This window comes from Conger conger, chromosome 4, assembly GCF_963514075.1.
Source record: "Conger conger chromosome 4, fConCon1.1, whole genome shotgun sequence".
NCBI lineage: Eukaryota > Metazoa > Chordata > Actinopteri > Anguilliformes > Congridae > Conger > Conger conger.
In genome coordinates this window covers 6,653,008-6,671,532 of record NC_083763.1, presented here as the reverse complement: position 1 = coordinate 6,671,532, position 18,525 = coordinate 6,653,008, and the positions used below count along the sequence as shown (strand labels likewise).

Below are 18,525 nucleotides of genomic sequence, written 5' to 3'. Positions count from 1 at the left end.
GCAATGAGTGTTCATATTTGCAAATGTTAATTTGCTCTTTCCAAAAAAAAGAACTCTAGCCTGGGGACCAGTTTTCACACCTCACCTTTCTTGGATTTTTGAAGTCTTGTTTCATCGAAAAGAAAACTTAAACGTGGTTCAGTCAAACTGCTTAATGCCCGTAAACTTAAAGTGTGTTTGACTGAATCTAGGGGAGTGCCTTTGAGAGTTTTATATGAGTTTCAGTTCCACTGAGTCTCCTACCATCATTTAGGCGACTGTTTACAAAAGGCGTTTCACCTGCATAAAAGATCTCAGTTTAAACACATTCCTTTAAACACACAGTATCTTAGAGTCATTAAGCCCTTGCTGTGTTCGCAGTGTGTTTTTTTTCCAGTCTAATTGGTTGACGGCCCAGATAACACAAAATGTCCTCACAACAATAGCAATGTTGGAGCACAGACATTCAACTGTCATTGTGAGGACATTTTTGTGTTAGCCAGATGTGTGACTTGGTTGGGGGCTCCCAGGGACCCACAGGCTGGGCTGGTAGTTGCGGTTGCACAGCCGGCCTCTCCCAGCCGTGGCTCTCAGGTTACCTCTGCAGCGGTTCCTCCCTGTGATTTTCCAGCAACTCTAACGGTTAGCGGTTTTCGCGAATTAGCAACGCGCCGCTTGTTCGATATCCAATAGGTGACCGCGGGGGTCACGGCCGAGCGTGTTGGTGCAGTTTGCACGCTTCAGATGGTGCAGGTGGCACAGCAATGAGGGACAAAATTAGGGACAAATGTTCTTAAGACATGAGAAATCATAGTGTTGTTGGCTTGAAGCAGTACTGTGTTTGTTTTTGTTTTTTTTGGTGTGATACGGTACCATACATTGTAATGCGTTGTGGCTGATGGTGTCGAATTGGCCCAATAGGGATATGTGTGCATGGTGTGATGGGAGAGGTGCGATCCAGTCCCCATTGCCACACAGTGTGAGGTTTACCGCTGTTGAGCTGCCCCAGTCACGATTAAACGCCTCGACACGATCCTGTCACCAGAGGAGGCTGTTGTGTACATTCACCAGTCTCACTGCAAACAGTGACTGTCTTAACAAGGATTTTAGTCTCGTAATAAGACTCAAGATCGTATTTTCTTTCGCTCAAGTAGAAAACATATTAGCTTGTTTTAAGTTGATGTTTGCTGGACAAGTGAAATCTTCTCATGCCATTGGCAAGCCTTGAGACGAGATTTGCTTGGCAAGTGAATTTTTGCAAGCCAAAATGGTTTACCTCCTTGGCAATATGTTTTCATCTTATGTAGCAGAATTGTCTTATATGTCTCGATATAAGAGTAAAATACTTGTGTGAGGATAAGCCTCAGGATCCTTGCGTTAGCCAGTGGCAGTGGAAGGGAAGAGGAGCTGACTGTTGGATCCTGGCTTCTCTCATCGCGGCTGTCTGGGCCTGACTGTGGGTTTTGTTTTTGTTCAATCAGCAGGCAGAGCTCCTTTAGAGTTTTTTTTTACCCCACCTCAGACTGAGCCCACGGCTGCGGCTCGTCGCTCTTCCTGGGTGCGAACGACCCGGCGAGTGAGAGAGAGCCGCGTGATTCGCTCGCTGCCGGCGTGGAGCCAGGCCGAAGAGTGGGCGACGCGGCGCTAGGCTAACCTGTCGCTCCTGTGTTCTCTCTCTCTCTCTCCCTCTCTCTTTCTCCCTCTCTCTCTCCCTCTCTCTTTCTCCCTCTCTCTCTCCCTCTCTTTCTCTCCCACTCCCTCTCTTTCTCTCTCTCTCTCCCTCTCCCTCTCTCTTTCTCCCTCTCTCTCTCCCTCTCTTTCTCTCCCACTCCCTCTCTCTCTCTCTCTCTCTCCCTCTCCCTCTCTCTCCCTCTCTCTCTCCCTCTCCGTCTCTCTCCCTCTCTCTCTCCCTCCCTCTCTCTCCCTCTCCCTCTCCCTCTCCCTCTCTCTCTCTTTCTCTCCCACTCCCTCTCTTTCTCTCTCTTTCTCTCTCCCTCTCTCTCTCCCTCTCCCTCTCTCTCCCTCTCTCTCCCTCTCCCCCTCTCTCTCCCTCCCTCTCTCTCTCCCTCTCCCTCTCTCTCTCTCTCTCTCTCTCCCCGCCGGAGTCTGACACAGCGCCGGAGCCGGCTGTGTGTGTGTGTGTGTGTGCGTGTGTGTATGTGTGTCTGTATGAGTGTATGTGTGAGTATATGTGTATGTGCGCATATGTGTGTGAGTGTGTGTGTATGTGTGTGAGTATGTTTGTGTTTGTGTGTGTGTATGTATGTGTGTGTGTGCGCATGTGTGTGTGTGTATGTGTGTCTGTGTGAGCATGTGTGAATATGTGTGTGAGTATGCGTGTGTTTGTGTGTGTGTCCGTGTGTGTGTGTGTCTGTAGAGTGAGTGTGTGTATGTGTGTGTGTCTGTAGAGTGTGTGTGTGTGTGTGTGTCTGTAGAGTGAGTGTGTGCATGTGTGTGTCTGTAGAGTGTGTGTGAGTATGTGTGTGTTTGTGTGCGTGTGTGTGTGCGCGTGTGTGTGTCTGTAGAGTGAGTGTGTGTGTGTCTGTAGAGTGTGTGCGTGTATGTGTGTGTGTCTGTAGAGTGAGTGTGTGTATGTGTGTGTGTCTGTAGAGTGTGTGTGTGCATGTATGCGCGCGAGTCTTTTACACTATGCATCACGGCCTCCACATTAACGTACAGTACGGTACGGTATGAGAGGATCGTTTATTTACGGGATATTAAGCTGTTCTCTCTGCTATTCTGTCTATTAAATGGTAAATGGACTGTATTTATATAGTGCTTTTATCCACAATGCTGTACAATTAATGCCTCTCGGTCACCCATTCATACACACACCAACTGCGATAGGCTGCCATGCAAGGTACCAACCAGCTACCAATTACCTGCTACATTGGCTCTTCACTCTGATTAAATGAGCTCTTAGCATTAGCCAATGGCACAATCGGTACAAATAGAGAAACACAAAATGTAGTCTACAGTATCAATTCTTTAATGGCCAGGTCCCAGAAGAAGAGTTTAGTGCTGTTTAGACAGTCGCTCTGCATTTACTGGTGTTATGCAGGACAGCGTGTGCAGAGCAAAAGCCTGTTTGAGCACAGCGCACACCCACACCAAATGTAGATGGCAGTTAAAGGTAGTTAAAACAGTGTTCCTGTGTTTGCCGGGTGTTAAAACTGATATATCACAGCTTCAGATCTGAACCAGTAAATCTCCCAGATCTACGATGGCTCTGATAAGAAGCCACTCTGTCCACATTTTTCCATCCAATAATTTTTACAGCATTATTTGTTCTGATAATCAGGAATTTGTGCATGTGCTGTTTGCGTGGATAGCTACAGGCTGGGGTGTGTGGTTTCGGCATTTCATATTTAAACTTGGTACACTGTTATGGTATGAGGCTGAACTTGGGACAGACTAACTCAAACTTTCTCTGGAGGCATTCAGTATATTGTAGGCTACTGTATGAATGACAGACACACGTGTATTCTGTGTCACTGAAAATGTTGTTTGCATATTTTGCAAAAACAAAAAAAGAACTGTAAATAATTTGCTAGGCATCCTTCAGGTGGGCGTGAATATTTTCTGGCTCCGTGGGAGCGACAGTAGAAGCACTCTCCGGTGTTTTTGTGTGTTACCGTCGATGACTGTTCCTTCCATCTCCGTCCTCCATTTTAGGACGCAGTCAGTGGTGACACGTTTCTTGGAAAGTGCCGTTATATTTTCCGTTGTGTGTGATTATAGCTTTCTTCGAGGCCCAGAATTTGAAATCGCGAAAAACTGTGGCTTCTCGCCCTCTCGCGTTGAGTCACGCTTGCCTCTTCCCTGCTGGTAATATTTGCACATATGCACAGTTGCCAGGTACAACAATACGGTTGCACCAAAACCATAAACTCACGCCGTTTACAGTACGATATGAAGGTGTGAGCCGCGTGCCACGGGAGTGTGGCTGATTTGCAGATTTGTGTATTTGTACACGAGGGGGAGAGACTGTGCAAATCCATGAACGAGAGAGTCGTACATATTCAAAGCGTGGCAGTCATTAAGGTATCAGCGACATATGAAAGATGACAAAGATATTTCTCACTTCTCAAGGTGCCAACAATGCCCAGTGCTTAACAGTAGCAGTGCTTAATATCATATAATATTGATGTGATTCAGTCATGCAAAATCAGCATGAGGGTTATTTACCAGTCTGTTAACAATGTCTTTGCCAGTGAGTGAGGCAGGCCAAGGGCCTAATTAAGGTATTGCTGTGGGGACAATAAGCCACTAGTTTGATTGCAGATTCAGTCTTAACTTGCCCAAGCTGATTTTGTTCTACAGAGCATCTTGCTCATTTAGTCGAGGAGCCTTTGGCATTTCAACCAAAATTGGAATTGTGAAATATTTTTTTAGTCAAAGAAAATCCAAGAAAAGTAAAAGAAAAGACAGAAAGAAAAATATACACATCCAGAGCTAGTGTACAGATGTAGACTGACTTGAATATGCAATTGAAAATTGTATAATAAGAGATACAGTTCAGTCCTCATTTACTCAGGATTGAATACAAACATGCCATTTAAAAGCCCCTAACGGCAGCAGGCTAATATGATAAAATGTTAAAGTTTTGTTTGTTCATCAAAACGTTATCTAAATTGAGTCAAGGGTAGATACGAGATAATAGGAATAGTATTTATCGTTGGCTAAAAAACACTCAACTTTCTCTGCATTCTTGCTTTGCAGTGTACAGACGGGGCGACAGTGCTTCTGTTGTGTGTTGATACAGTATAATTGCTTATTCTGCTAATGTTTGAAGGCAGACTTGACTCATAGTTTGCCGAGGAAGCGGTAAGTTATTGACACGGGCGGGGAAACCTCGCTCTCCCTCTCTCTGCTCCATCTGGTGGCCGTCTCTGACAAACACTGGCCTCCGCAGCTGTGTTTTCCTTTGATCAGACCGACCCGCTTGCTCCCGGATTGTGTTTGTTTTACTCTTCAGCCTGTCAGCGCTCAAAAGCAGAGCGACCGAGGCACAGGATGAGGGACAGTGTTGTGTGTGATTTCACTCTTCTCTCAGTGTGTCCCATACATGCTCTGCGGTCAAGTCCTGGAATGAATGTTCAGCATGGAAAAGTAGAGGTTTCTAGACGGGAGTTTCACTGTAAGATAGGGCGCAGCATCAAAATGGGAAGTAGCCCTGTAATATAACCTTCACACTTGTGTGTCCTTTGTGCCAGTATCAGAATATACACCCATCAATATAGTAAAATAATTATTATACATTAGAGTAATTTAGTGCCATTACCTTTTCAGACAACAAAGCATTATTGCGTTTAAGGCAATTAATATCGTAGTGGAATAGCACAGCTATCAGACATTATTATTATTATAATGAATAATTATTATTATTACTACTCTGTGCTTGTTTCCCCCCCCCCTCCCGAGTTCCCCTGTGATTGGCCAGGAGCTAGACGCAGGAGAGAATGCTGTTCTGTGTTCTCAGGCTCCTTTCCACGGGGGAGTCCTTGGAACACGACCAGGTCTGAGCCTATTTTCCCCTGGAAGAAACCCGCACTCAGCTGGGAGTCTCAAGATCGAACGGTGGGCTCCGATAAACACACCACCACAGGGGCTAGGCTCACAGCCACACCTCCTGAGTCAGCGTGACACTACCAGCGCTCTTTGGTCTTATCTCTCCGTTTTATAGTCCTCGCCCCTCATGTGACCGCTCCTCGCAAACTGCGAACATGTGAAAAAAGAAACAGTGGTTACACAGTAAAAAAAAAAAAAAAAAAAATTAAGTGGGGGCACTGGAATGAGACAGTGTGCGCGCGTGTGTGTTTGTGGTGTGGAGAGGAATCAGAAAGTCAACGGGGCTGTTGGTCAGTGTTTACGTGCCGTTGGGCTGAGAAAGGAAATTGTTCTAAAGTAAACTTTTTTTTTTCTTTTTTTTTATGGCCGTGTCCTCTGTGGGCTCCTCTGGTCACTGGGAAAGGGGGGGGCGGGGTTTGGATGGGGGGGGGGGGGCTGTTCCGCTGCAGTGCTAACTTACTATAATTCATCTGGCCATATTTAGTCTGCGGGTGGGACGGGTTTGTAGCTATGTAAACAAAGCCGGTCGGTTCAGGAGAGGAGGGATTGAGCTCTAGTACTGTCTGTGTTCGTCAGGAGGGACGGTGATTTCTGAAGCGAGGTTGACTTTTTCCTGGAGGGAAAAGGTCGAAAATGAGGACAGAAGTAACAGGCTTGTAACCGATCTGTTTATAGATAGGTCTGCTTAGCGCCCCAGCGCAAGCATGGACACAGCGCTTACGAAAACAAGGCCTAGAGTAGCTCTCCTGTCGACGTTGGGAAACTCTCCGGGTGCAGTCTGAGCGGGGCCTGTGTGGCAGAGACAGGGGCGGACGAGAGACCCCCCGCGCCGGTCAGTGTTAGCGGGACGGGACCCAGCGACTCGAGGCGCCATGAGCGAGGTGGTTTTGGAGGACTCGGAGGAGCGGGACGCCCCTGCGGGGACCCAGCCCATCCATCTGAAGCCCTCGTCCACCGGAGGTTCCCCCTCCAGCTCCCCGAGAATGTCCCCCCTCAACTCCCCGCGTAACTCCCCGCGGAACTCCCCGCTGCTCTTCCGGAAGCTGATGATGAACCGGAGCCTGGCCATGCAGAGGCGCTTCACCCTGGCACACACACCCAGGTAGAGTTACGGCTCGGCTGGACGCTGGCACACACACCCAGGTAGAGTTACGGTTTGGCTGGACGCTGGCACACACACCCAGGTAGAGTTACGGCTCGGCTGGACCCTGGCACACACACCCAGGTACAGTTACGGTTTGGCTGGGCTGGGGGCTTCACGCTGACCCACACACCCAGGTAGAGTTACGGTTTGGCTGGGCTGGAGGCTTCGTGGTGGCCCACACACCCAGGTAGAGTTACGGTTTGGCTGGGCTGGGGGCTTCATGCTGACGCACACACCCAGGTAGAGTTACGGTTTGGCTGGGCTGGGGGCTTCAAGCTGACCCACACACCCAGGTAGAGTTACGGTTTGGCTGGGGGCTTCACGCTGACGCACACACCCAGGTAGAGTTACGGTTTGGCTGGGGGCTTCACGCTGACCCACACACCCAGGTAGAGTTACGGTTTGGCTGGGGGCTTCACGCTGACGCACACACCCAGGTAGAGTTACGGTTTGGCTGGGGGCTTCACGCTGGCACACACACCCAGGTAGAGTTACGGTTTGGCTGGATGCTGGCACACACACCCAGGTAGAGTTACGGTTTGGCTGGGCCGGGGGCTTCATGCTGGCACACACACCCAGGTAGAGTTACGGTTTGGCTGGACGCTGGCACACACACCCAGGTAGAGTTACGGTTTGGCTGGACGCTGACCCACACACCCAGGTAGAGTTACGGTTTGGCTGGGCTGGGGGCTTCATGGTGGCCCACACACCCAGGTAGAGTTACGGTTTGGCTGGGCTTGGAGCTTCATGGTGGCCCACACACCCAGGTAGAGTTACGGTTTGGCTGGGCTGGGGGCTTCATGCTGGCACACACACCCAGGTAGAGTTACGGTTTGGCTGGAGGCTTCACGCTGGCACACACACCCAGGTAGAGTTACGGTTTGGCTGAACGCTGGCACACACACCCAGGTAGAGTTACGGCTCGGCTGGATTCAGCATGCCCGGCAGAGCTGCAGCTCCTCACCTTTATCAGCTCTGTTTATCGCTCTGTTGTTGCAGCTCTTGATAGCGTATACCTTTCATCTCGCGCTCCTTGGCGAAGATTCCTTTCGAAAGCAAACCTTGCCCGCAATCTCAGCCAATGGCGTTGCGCGATAATCAGGCAAAACATCACATTGCAGTCTGTGACGTTCGTACTCGCCGTATAAGACGGGGTCACAAGGCAGTTTTGCAAGGCCCGACACAAAGCCAACACGTTCCAAAGGTAACTCCGAGCTAAATTGATCAGCGACGGTTATGGAAGTGCGTGTATTTATGTACGGTTCTGTACTCCTCCGTGAATGCGGTCCTTTGTTTGGGGCCGAGGGGAAAAGGGCCCGAGGTGCTCTTGCTCAGCGCGGCATCGGGCCGTTCACGTGTGCCGTCCTGTTGCTATTTTGCAGACGGTAACCTGAGTCGGCAAAACAAGAAGAATCCTTTTTTCAATCTCTCGATTTTTCTGTCGGATGCTTTCTTGGCCGAGGGACCGGGGCCCCCTTTTATTTTTCCTGCCGGTTTCTCCTGGTTTATTTAGTCAAGTCGACATCTGCCTGCGCAACTTCCCTCCGCCCCGCACCACCAGGGGAGCGGAGACGGCCAAAACAAGCCAGCTGCTCCGAGAAGATTTCCCCAGAGAACCGGAGAGAGACACGCAAAGGGGACCGGGGAGCGCAGGGCCCTGCTTGAGTCACAGAGAAGCCAATCTAAACACCCTCCCGCCCGGCTCTTGTAGCCTTGGCTCTCCTCCTGTCCCCTTGCTGGACTTTCCCTGCTGTGATATCCGGCTATGGCCAGCTTGAAATGACCAGCTACCGGCTGTTTCAAAACTTGTCAAACCATGTTGAGTATGGAGCTGGTCTGAACTGGTCAACCAGCTCCCAGCTTTTTCAAAACATAGCTTGAGCTGGTCAAACCTTGTTGAGTATGGAGCTGGTCTGAACTGGTCAACCAGCTACCAAATGTTTAAACACATAGCTTGACCTGGTCAAACCTTGTTGAGTATGGAGCTGGTCTGAGCTGGCAAACCAGCTACCAGCTGTTTCAAAACCTGGCTTGAGCTGTTTTTTTCGGCGGGGTTTGTTTGCTCTGAGTTAATGGGCAGACGCAGCTCGACGCTGGGGACGGTTTCGAGCTAGCTCTTCAGTTAATAACATCTCCTCTCCCGCCGTGTTTTTCATTAAATCGCGGCGGATCATTCATTTGAGGCCAATGGACGCAGTTCTCTGGGTTCCTGTGAGCTGAAAGCAAATTAAAATGTTTATGTCAAGTGCCGAGTTGACCTCAAATGATTCCCATCGCTAAGTGATGCAGCTGGTCAGTGGGACCCTTGGCAAGAGCTCTTAAAGCCGAGCTGAAATGGAGGATAGAGCAGCACTAGTTTCCACGATGTGAGGATATAACGTACGCGCATAGTGAAATAGATCTTTCGGGGGGGTTTTTTAAGGGCGGGGAGTCGACTTCACTGCCATCAAATGACGCTGCTACGTGAAAGGGATATTGATTGGAGGGGAACGTAGAACTGACATTTAACCGACACTGTTTACACGATGACCTAAAATTGTTTGCGGTGTTTCATTTTAGAAAATGTATTTTATCGAATATATATACTTTAAGAAGTGTTTGTATGGTTATGAAGAATTGAGTGAATTGAGGAAAAAGTGAATTTAGATTTCTTTAAGCATGGCTCGGGCTGCCCAGCCTTGGATGGCCGGGAGAATGCGGGTTATCATCGTCTGATTACCTGATTATCATAAATGGTTAGTGCCATCCAGTTTACACTCCTCATTGTGTGTAAATGTCACATTTTAAATCTTTAATGAAATTAGTTGTGAAATTTATTCAGGCTCTTCATCGCTCCAGCGTTTGTTTCATTAATTGTGACTTTTCAATCACGTTTTTAATTTTCCCCATACGGGATTTAATTTGGTCTGATTTGTGCTCTGTAGAAGTTCATCTGCGTGACGCTGATTGCATAGCAGGCTGCGTGTGATCTCACAAATGTTGTCAAAGCAGCATCTACCTGTATTTTTACAGATGACTGCTTCTTCTGTATGTACCAACTTTCTTCTATGTACAGTATGAACCATGTCACATTTTGCAGATGAGATGGTGACTTATTGCAATCCTGGGGCGGTACCCTATTGCAGTTGGTGCATAAAATTGTATCCCTAGCCAGCAATATATCATTAACATGTGCCTTTCTTTGCTCATTTGTACCCAAAGAGAACATTACTGTACTGTCAGGGTACAGTATTTGAACCTCGAAGAACAAAAATGTACCTCCACTGTCACCTTATTTCGTAGCTGTGCGTTCGGTTTTCCGAAAGAGCCGCGCACATTCGGTAAACAGTGGAAAAGCTGCTGTGCCTCCCTCTTAACAGGCCTCTCGTACAGCCATTCGTGGGAAAGGAGACAGGTGGTCCGCAAATTTGTTTTGATGCCCTTGAGGTACGGTGCGTACGGTGTTTGGATTCGACGTCTAACGTCCAGACAGGGATGGAAATAAAAGACAAATGCGAAGGGTAGTGTGGAAAAGAACCGCCGCTGTCGGCAAGACTCAAGATGATCCTGTGCCCTTCTCGGAACCGAAAATTACCCAGATGGGTCAGGATTAGCCGCACAGCTTAGCTTGGCTTCCCAGGGCCCAATCACAGAGCAGAATCCCCTGTCGTTCGATTAACTCCCATGTTTCTCGTTGATTTAGGGCTGATTAATAAACTAAAGCATCTGCTGTTATTGGTTGTGGTTGAGTGACTACAGCGTGAACGTTTAGTGAATTCACTCTGCGCAGACTTTGGTTTTAACTGCAGCTGAGAATTAGCCTTGAGTAAGTCTGCTGCAGTACATGAGATGGTAATATCCACAGTGCAGTCTGTAGGTATTTGGACAGTGACACCATGTTTTGTTGTTTTCGCTCTGTACTATTCAGCAAACAAACAGTTGAAATATTAGACTGTATAAAAGGGGCTGTAAATCCAACACTGTTCACCCAACATGGATGTAAAAACCCTCAAATTAAAGCTGAAATTATTTTAGCTCTTTAACCACATTGTGTTTGTTTTATTTCAACTGTTTGTTTGCTGGAACACAGAGCTAAAACAACAACAAAAAGACGTGTCACTGTCCAAATACTTATGGATTGCACTTTAAGCACGTTAAGAGGTTTTACGCGTTGTGTGTTCACATATGCTCATCTGCATTCCATTGTTTTGCCCATAGAACTGCTGCTCACTGAATGTTTTTTAGTTTTTAGCACCATTCTCTGTAAACTCTAGAGGCTGTTGTGCGTGAGAATCCCAGGAGATCAGCAGTTTCTGAGATTCAAACCACCCTGTCCGGCAGCAACAATCATTCCACAGTCAAAGTCACTTACATCACATTTCTTCCCCATTCTGACATTTGGTCTGAAAAACAGCTGAACCTCTTGACCATATCTGCATGCTTTTATGCATTTAATTGTTCCACATGATTGGCTGATTTGCATTAACAAGCTGGTGACAGGTCTTCCTAATAAAGTGCTCATTGAGTGCATGTTAAGCATTGTGCCTGGTCTATGAAAAGTAAATTGAATAAATAGATCAAATTGATGTGTGCATTTATCTGTGTTTTTGTAAGGGTGTGTGCATGTGTAATGTACGTGTATGTTTTTGTGTGTATGTGTTTATGTTTGCATGTACATGCCAGAAGTAGCCTACATGTCTGTGGCTACGTGGATAAATGTGGCTGAAATATCTTCAAACAAGCTCATGTTGCAGGAGTTTACCCTGTAATTCCTTTCTTGTGGATCTTGTTTTGAAACAGAATTGTGAAGAACAGACACCTCGTTTGTTTTCATCTTTATCAGGTACCATTCATGCACAAAGTTGGACCCAATAAATTTAGATTTGTCTGCCATGAGCCATTTTATAGTCTCATAAATTCTTGTCACAATCTTTCCATCTGTCAGTTTGTCGGAAGATTTATTTTTTCTTAGTTGTGTTTTGTACTCATACCATTCAAATAGTATTGGTTTCCTACTTCTCAGTGAAATATGTAAATAAACAGTAAATACCCTTGGTTTATTCATGTTTTTGTAGAAACAGGCAATTAAAATGAAATCTTTGACAGGTCCCCATTGGTAGTGCTGTATACAGTACAGTTGTATTAGATATCATTTTGCCTGTGTGTCATGCACTCTCAGAAATAAAGTGACAGTGGAGGTACATTTTTGTTCTTCAAGGATCAAATTTCCCAACTGTACACTGAAAGTACAGTGTCCTCTTTTGGTACAAATCACTACGTATTCCCTGTAAAAAAGGTAAAAATTAATTACTTTATTAATAACCTTTTATGCACTTTTCGTACCTTTATTTCTGAGAGTGTGCTTCAGCTGAACATTAAAGCTAAAGCAAAGTTTATCGCACAGGAACTGAAACCGGGCAGGCTGTGTAAAAGATAGCCCATAGCAGGCTAGCTACGGACGGGATAGAACAGAAACAGACGTGCACATGTTCAGACGTAGAACAAGCAGTCGAGGCGTTCTGGAGGGTAGAGCCTCAGATCCCAGCGTAAATTATTTGCGTTAGTGTCACGAGAGATAAATGAAGCTTTTAGAACGGCCGGGAGGATGTGGAGGCCCTTTCGTAGGAACCCTTTTAGGGCTTTTGGAGGCTCTGATGTTAGCGAGGGTCCGTGCAGTGTAAACACCGGGCGAAACGCTCACAATGGCACTCTATCAGCGAGCAGCTGTGTGATGTCCTCTGTCAGCAAAGTACTTCATGTGTACACATGTGTTCCTGGTGCGTATGTATACAGTGTGTGCCTGTGGCGTGTCAACACGTGACTTACTGAGCGTGTGTACGTGTGTGGTTTTGACAGAGAAAATGTTGCTCAGACGGAGGACACCGGTTCACTTTTATTTTGCTTTCATTTTTACATTAATGGCATTTGGCAGACGCTCTTATCCAGAACGACGTACAGTTGATTAGACTAAGCTGGAGAATGCAGGCTGTGCGGATCTTATTGCGGCTACACCGGGGATTGAACCACCATCTGTCCCAGTCATGTACCTGAACCACTACGCTACAGGCCGCCCTCTATTTCATTTGAAATGTATGGTCAACCTTTTTACCGAGGGGTCTTGGGTCTTTTCCATGCAACACAGCTGGGATTAAAATGCACACTAAGATAGTGAGTAGTGAGTGAAATATGCAGTAAATTGCAGTCAGTGGTTGTATTAATTGCAGGGTGTGATATAAAATATAGAGAATAATAAAGTAAATATCCTGTTACCACTTAAGAACACAATATATACATTTATCCTGTATTTAGTAAAACATTAACTAATACAAATAAATAAACTCACGTACTGTAAGATTAATGTGTTGTAGAAGCAGATACAGTACAAATTCAGGAGAAACTAAGATTGAATCACATTAAATCAATAACAACAGCACTCTTTAAAAACGGATGGGGAAGAATGGAGATTTTCAAATGGGGTGCAATTGTGATGGATTTTAAGTGATTTCTTAATGTGCCCCAGTTATTTTGGATCTGGAAACTTAAAGCATACAAATTCAGGAAAGGCCGCAGGTTGAATCACATGAAATCAATACCACGGACTTTAAAAACAAGAATGGAGATGTTTAAACAGGGCATAATTTGTGATGGATTTGAAGTGATACCTTAATGTGTTCCAGTTATCTGGGGGCTTTAAACTAAACGCATTCTTTCCTGATTCCTTCTGAGCTTTTGGAACCTAAAATGGAAATGTTCTGTTGGTCTTAATGAACTGAAGCTGTCATATTTAATCAACAAGTCTTGACAAGCATTTGGAAATCAGAGGCTGCCCACAGGAGTTGGTGAAAGGACATTATTTGTGCTGTTGTCTGTTTATGTAGACCCACACAGACAAGATTAAGCTGCATTATATGTGCTTGTTCCTAGGAATTTAATTAATTCCATATGACTCAGAGAACTGTGTGTACGTTTCATCGCCTCTTCTGTTCGAATGTGGTCAGATACCATCTTATGAGGCGATCTGTTTCAATCCCACGCCCAGCGCTATTGCATCGAAGGCAGTTTCCTCGTCTCCCCGCACCGCGAAATCGCGTCGGAAGGTGATAACGGAGGAAGGGGGGAATCGCGGCTGAAGTCAGAAGTGCTGTCCTGAGCTGGCACCCAGCGGTGCATGTGATCGCCCGTGTGATTGTGTGCTCCCTGCCGCAACCTCTGCCTTCCTCCCCATCACTGGAGCCCCGGCCGCCCTCCGTCTCCTCCAGACGCAATCCCTCCACTCCTGCCCCCCTTTCTCTGGACCAGAGAGTAGAAATTGGGAAATGCTGAACCTAATAAAATGGCGGAATCCTCTGCTAGATGTGGGTTCTAGGGCGGCCTGTAGCGTAGTGGTTAAGGTACATGACTGGGACCCGCAAGGTCGGTGGTTCGATTCCCCGGTGTAGCCCACAATAAGATCCGCACAGCTGTTGGGCCCTTGAGCGAGGCCCTTAACCCTGCATTGCTCCAGGGGAGGATTGTCTCCTGCTTAGTCTTCTCAACTGTACGTCGCTCTAATGCCAAATGGCATTAATGTAATGTAATGTAACGTGGAGGAGAGCTGGCCTGGTTCCTGCTCTTTCACTGCGTCTCAGTGTCACCTCAGTCGAGCTGGTGAAACGGGACAGTGAAATGGAGAGTAGTCAGGAGAACATAGCAGGAAGAAAGAAAAAGAAAACAAGAGTTGAGGAAACGAAAGCTAAAAAAGAGATGGAAAGAGAGCGAGAGAGAGCGAGCGAGAGGAAGGCTTATTTACTGTATGTCTTTGAGATATCGGATGTATGTTTGCCCCCTTTCCGTGGACCAAGAAAGTTGCTATTATGAAAAGCTGAACCAAAAACCGTCCTTGGTGAATTGTATTGATGACCATAAGCAATAGTATTATGTAAGGCAGAATTCCTTCTGTTTGCAATTACAGAATTGCACTTGTTACAGTTGTAATGCTCCAACTTTTTTCTCAGAATTTTGTACATTTTAAATTATGTTGTTCATATTCTCTTACTTTGTTGACTGTTATGCCAGATTTTTTTTGGGCACCTGAAAAAAAGACCAGGCTCTAATGATCAAAACAGAAACATGAATCACTGCATCAATGTCAGCTAGGTGATTAGCATTTAAGTACTTTCTTTGGCCTCTATTGATTTTTTAGCTATTGCTGTACTTTATAATGGCAATATCACTGAAACCACAGGGAGAAACATGTTTTTAACTGTCCCCTTGAACTGTTCATCAGCAGTGGGGTGTCTCGTAAACTCTGACAAGATTAGACATGTTCATCTTTGTCCTGTCCAAACAGCAGCCCCACTGTAAAACAAAGCTGTATTTTATCTTTTATTCTTAAAGAAAAAATCTCATAAAAAAGTTATGTACTAGATCTTTGTGCTAGAGTTTTGCAGGGAAGTAATCAATGAGTTTTGCGAACTACATTTTCTTCTTTTTTTAATATAAATTGTACCTTTTTTTACAGTGTTTTCTTTCTTAAATCTTGGCTAAAAATAGAGCTTGCTGCCATTAAAATTGTTTTTAACATTTGTTACTGATTGTTGTAAGCCCTTTTGATATATGCCAAAAATAAAATGTGAATGGAGGATACTTCTACATATCTGCCAAATTGTAGTGAGTCATGGTGTTGATTTGGATAAGTAGGTTCCAGAAGACTCACAGAGACTCAGTAAAAATAGGGTGGCAGGGTTGAATCAACCCCTCAATATCTTTAATTAATAGCAACAATATACTGGTAGTTCCTCAAATGAACAGCAGAGGGTGCAGCTGAGTTTTTGTGGGTGGTTAACTTGGTTGGGGGCAGAAAGTCTGGCGCAGTGTCTTGATAGTGAGGTTAGACAGGCTTGAAATTTAACAGTTCCCTTCTGATACTAAAGGAGACGGAGTCACTTGCTCTTTAACCTCGCTTATTTACTCTCACTGTCATCTCCGGCCAAGCAAACAGAGATTCCCTCTTTCTGTAAAACTCTCTGGTGGCTGACAAAATTGCGAAACATTTATTTTTGTCCGTTTCGTGCTCCGTGGACTTCATGCGACTCTTCTTCTGGGTTCTGCAGACTGGAGGACCGAGGCTGGCCGACTATTTTGGCCGGCTTGTCGGCGAAAGTGTGTGGAGAGTGTGTGCAAAGTGAAGAGTTCCACACCTATATGGACCGCCGGTTTCCCCAACCGGCCTGAGGAGGAGCGCTGACCTGGACCAGGTCACAGAAACCTGGAGTCCTTCACAGAAATGCTTTTGAGTAGTTGTGCGTCACAGTGTCTTCGCACCAGCTGGTAAAACGGGATAGTCAAAGGGGAGAGTGGTGAAGAGAATATGACCACAAGAAAAAGAAAAAGAAAACAAGGGCGAGGAAAGGAAGGCAAAAAAAAGAAAGAGAAAAGAGAGAGAGAGAGAGAGAGAGAGGCAGGCTTATTCACTGTACGTCATTGCGATATTGGATGTAATTTTCACCTCAACGTGTTTGAATGAACAGGTTATGTTAACAATGGTAGGACCGCATTCCTGAATTTGCAGTCAAATCCAAAACCTGTTTTCGTTAGAGCAGACGCGTACCTGCCGCACTGTTCTCTGTCTTGAAACTTCCCCCTCATCCCCGTGTCCATGACCAGGACAGAGTTACGGGAACCAAAACTCAGCGCGCTTTAAGGCCGTGGCCTCTTCCTCTCTAGCGCTGGTGCACGTTCGTGAAATCGCCGTGGTGGTTTTAAAACTCATCAAAAAAAAAACGTGGTGTTCTGTACGGCCGCTGCACCGACACACCCCCTCAGCCATGTACGGAAAGCTGACTTAAATCGAACACCTCTCTTGGGAAGAATGTGTTAAATGTTCACTAGTGCATATCCCAATCCACCCCCACCCCCACCCCCCCACTCCACACACCCTCCGCACACCCCTCCCCCCCCCCCCCCCCCCCCGTATCTATTTGAGCTAACAATACACACTGTCATTATTTAGCCGGAGGGCGAGCAAGTTGCTGCCTCGTTGGAGAGTGCATGTCGATTGTGTGCGTCAGGGGGGGGGGAGGTGGTGCTGGCAGCCTGACGAGGGACGAGGCGGCGTGAAACCGTACAGCGCGTCAAACGGGAGGGTCTCGGGCAAGTCCGGACTTCCCAGCCGCCGCGGCCGCCGACGACCCCTGGAACGCGAGACCCCCGCGAGTCTCCCCCGCGGAAAAAAGGCCTCGGGAACGCCCTCCTCACGCCCCACTTCCTTCTGTTCTGAGCGCGCTCAGATCTCTCCGCTTGGGTCCCCGCCGGGGCTGCGTGGAAACGGGTCGTGCGTCAGTCGGGTGGTTTTTCCATTCCGCCTCGTGGATGCTCGTTAAAAAGAGGAAGCTAACGTGGACGCTCGACGGGACCTGGGGGGGGGCCGCAGGCCGTGCTGAGGACCGTTTGGAGTGTGCTATGTTCTTTTTAAATCTGTAACTTTTCCCATTTCTGTCTTTTCCATCATTGGTAACATAGATGTGAGGGGCTCGGCTTTGCCTTGACCAAGAAGGGGGAGAGAGGTGTGTTTGTTGGACTGTGGAGATTAAAGAGTGACCTGGGAAGAACCGTATTTGGAAAGATTAGCTCCAACATTCTGCGGTGTGAGGGGCGGATGGAATTCGCCGTTTCTCGTGTGGGAATGAGCGGGTCGGCGTTTCAGATCTGCCATCGGCCCGCGTGCCGGTAGGCGCCCCAGCAAATCGAGCGGAGGAGGAGAAGCCCCGAACGTGCACCGCCTGACTGACACCGGCCGCGAATCGCGGGAGGAACTCGGCCCTGCCTGCCGGATATTAAACATGATAGGTTCTCTGTGTCACCCTGAGCCTTGTCAGGACTTGTACTCCTTGGACTCCTCCTCGTTTTAGGAGCCAGCTGCTCCCAACGCCTCCCCAGCCCATGTGAGAGCAGAGTCTTCCTGTAGCCGCCGAGTGCATCGCTGTCCTGCTCAGCCTCCTTCATAGGAGGTCCCCTTTCCAAATGACCTCAAAGTACTTCAACAAACAATACGACGACAACAACAACAACAACTCTGGACCGAGTCTCATTTCCTCCCCTCCGCTTAAGACCCTGCCTGTCGCGGTCGTCGCTTCCCGGCAGTTTGACCCTGACGCTGATTTCGTGAGGAGATAACTCGCCCCAGCGGAGGAGGTGCCCTCTCCCGCAGAGCTCTGGACCACGGGCCCGGGGCAGTCCGCGGGACCCCCCCCCCGGTCCGGCTTCCTCCCTCCCGCCTCGACGCCGGCCTGCGGGCGACCGTCGGGGAGCATGCCTTTCCGGTTCGTTCCGTCTGTGCCGCGCTCGTTCCTCTGGTGACGGCCGCCGGACGCGCCGATAAGCCGCGGCGATGATGAACAAAGACTCTCGCTTCCCCCGCAAGGGAATGCTGTTGAACCACGGCTCTGCCCGGAGACACTCCTGCATAGGGTACGTACCCTTTAACCTTCACCTTTCCACCTTTCTCCTGTCTGAAATACTGAAATACTGCATGTTTACCCGGGCGAATAACTCGTTCCTTTGGCCCGGAGTCGCCCGTTGTGTGCAGTTTTGGGGAAGACTTGTTGAAACTTGAGAGGTATAGAATTCTTTACGCTCACGCCGACAGCGGCAGTCAGAAAACAGTCAGGTCGCAGAAAAGAACGAAACCCCCGAAACCGTACGGGATCACAGGACTGGCGTGTGTTAACTCTACTGTACCAACCCGCCGAATGAGTTGTCGGACCGTGAAGAGACATCTTCCTGCCTCTCTGCAAACCTGTGACAACTTCACTCCAGCGAGCCACCAGCATCGTTTGTTTTTTTTTGTCTGGCTCTTTAAAGCCCTGGCATGA

At 47.5% G+C, this 18,525-nt stretch overlaps 1 protein-coding gene across 2 annotated transcripts in view; it reads left to right on the top strand.

Moving 5' to 3' along the window:
* Window positions 1–6,563: 6,563 nt before the first annotated feature.
* The window catches only part of LOC133125801 (cAMP-specific 3',5'-cyclic phosphodiesterase 4D-like), a 74,279-nt gene continuing 62,317 nt past the window's right edge, over window positions 6,564–18,525 (top strand). Inside the window, exon 1 of one of the 2 annotated variants that reach the window (XM_061237427.1) lies at window positions 6,564–6,652. In XM_061237427.1, the coding sequence (XP_061093411.1) occupies window positions 6,597–6,652 (56 nt within the window). In that variant the 5' untranslated portion in view covers window positions 6,564–6,596. Of the gene's footprint in view, window positions 6,653–17,979; window positions 18,122–18,525 lie in introns of those variants that run through there. The other variant, XM_061237425.1, reaches the window with a different exon arrangement.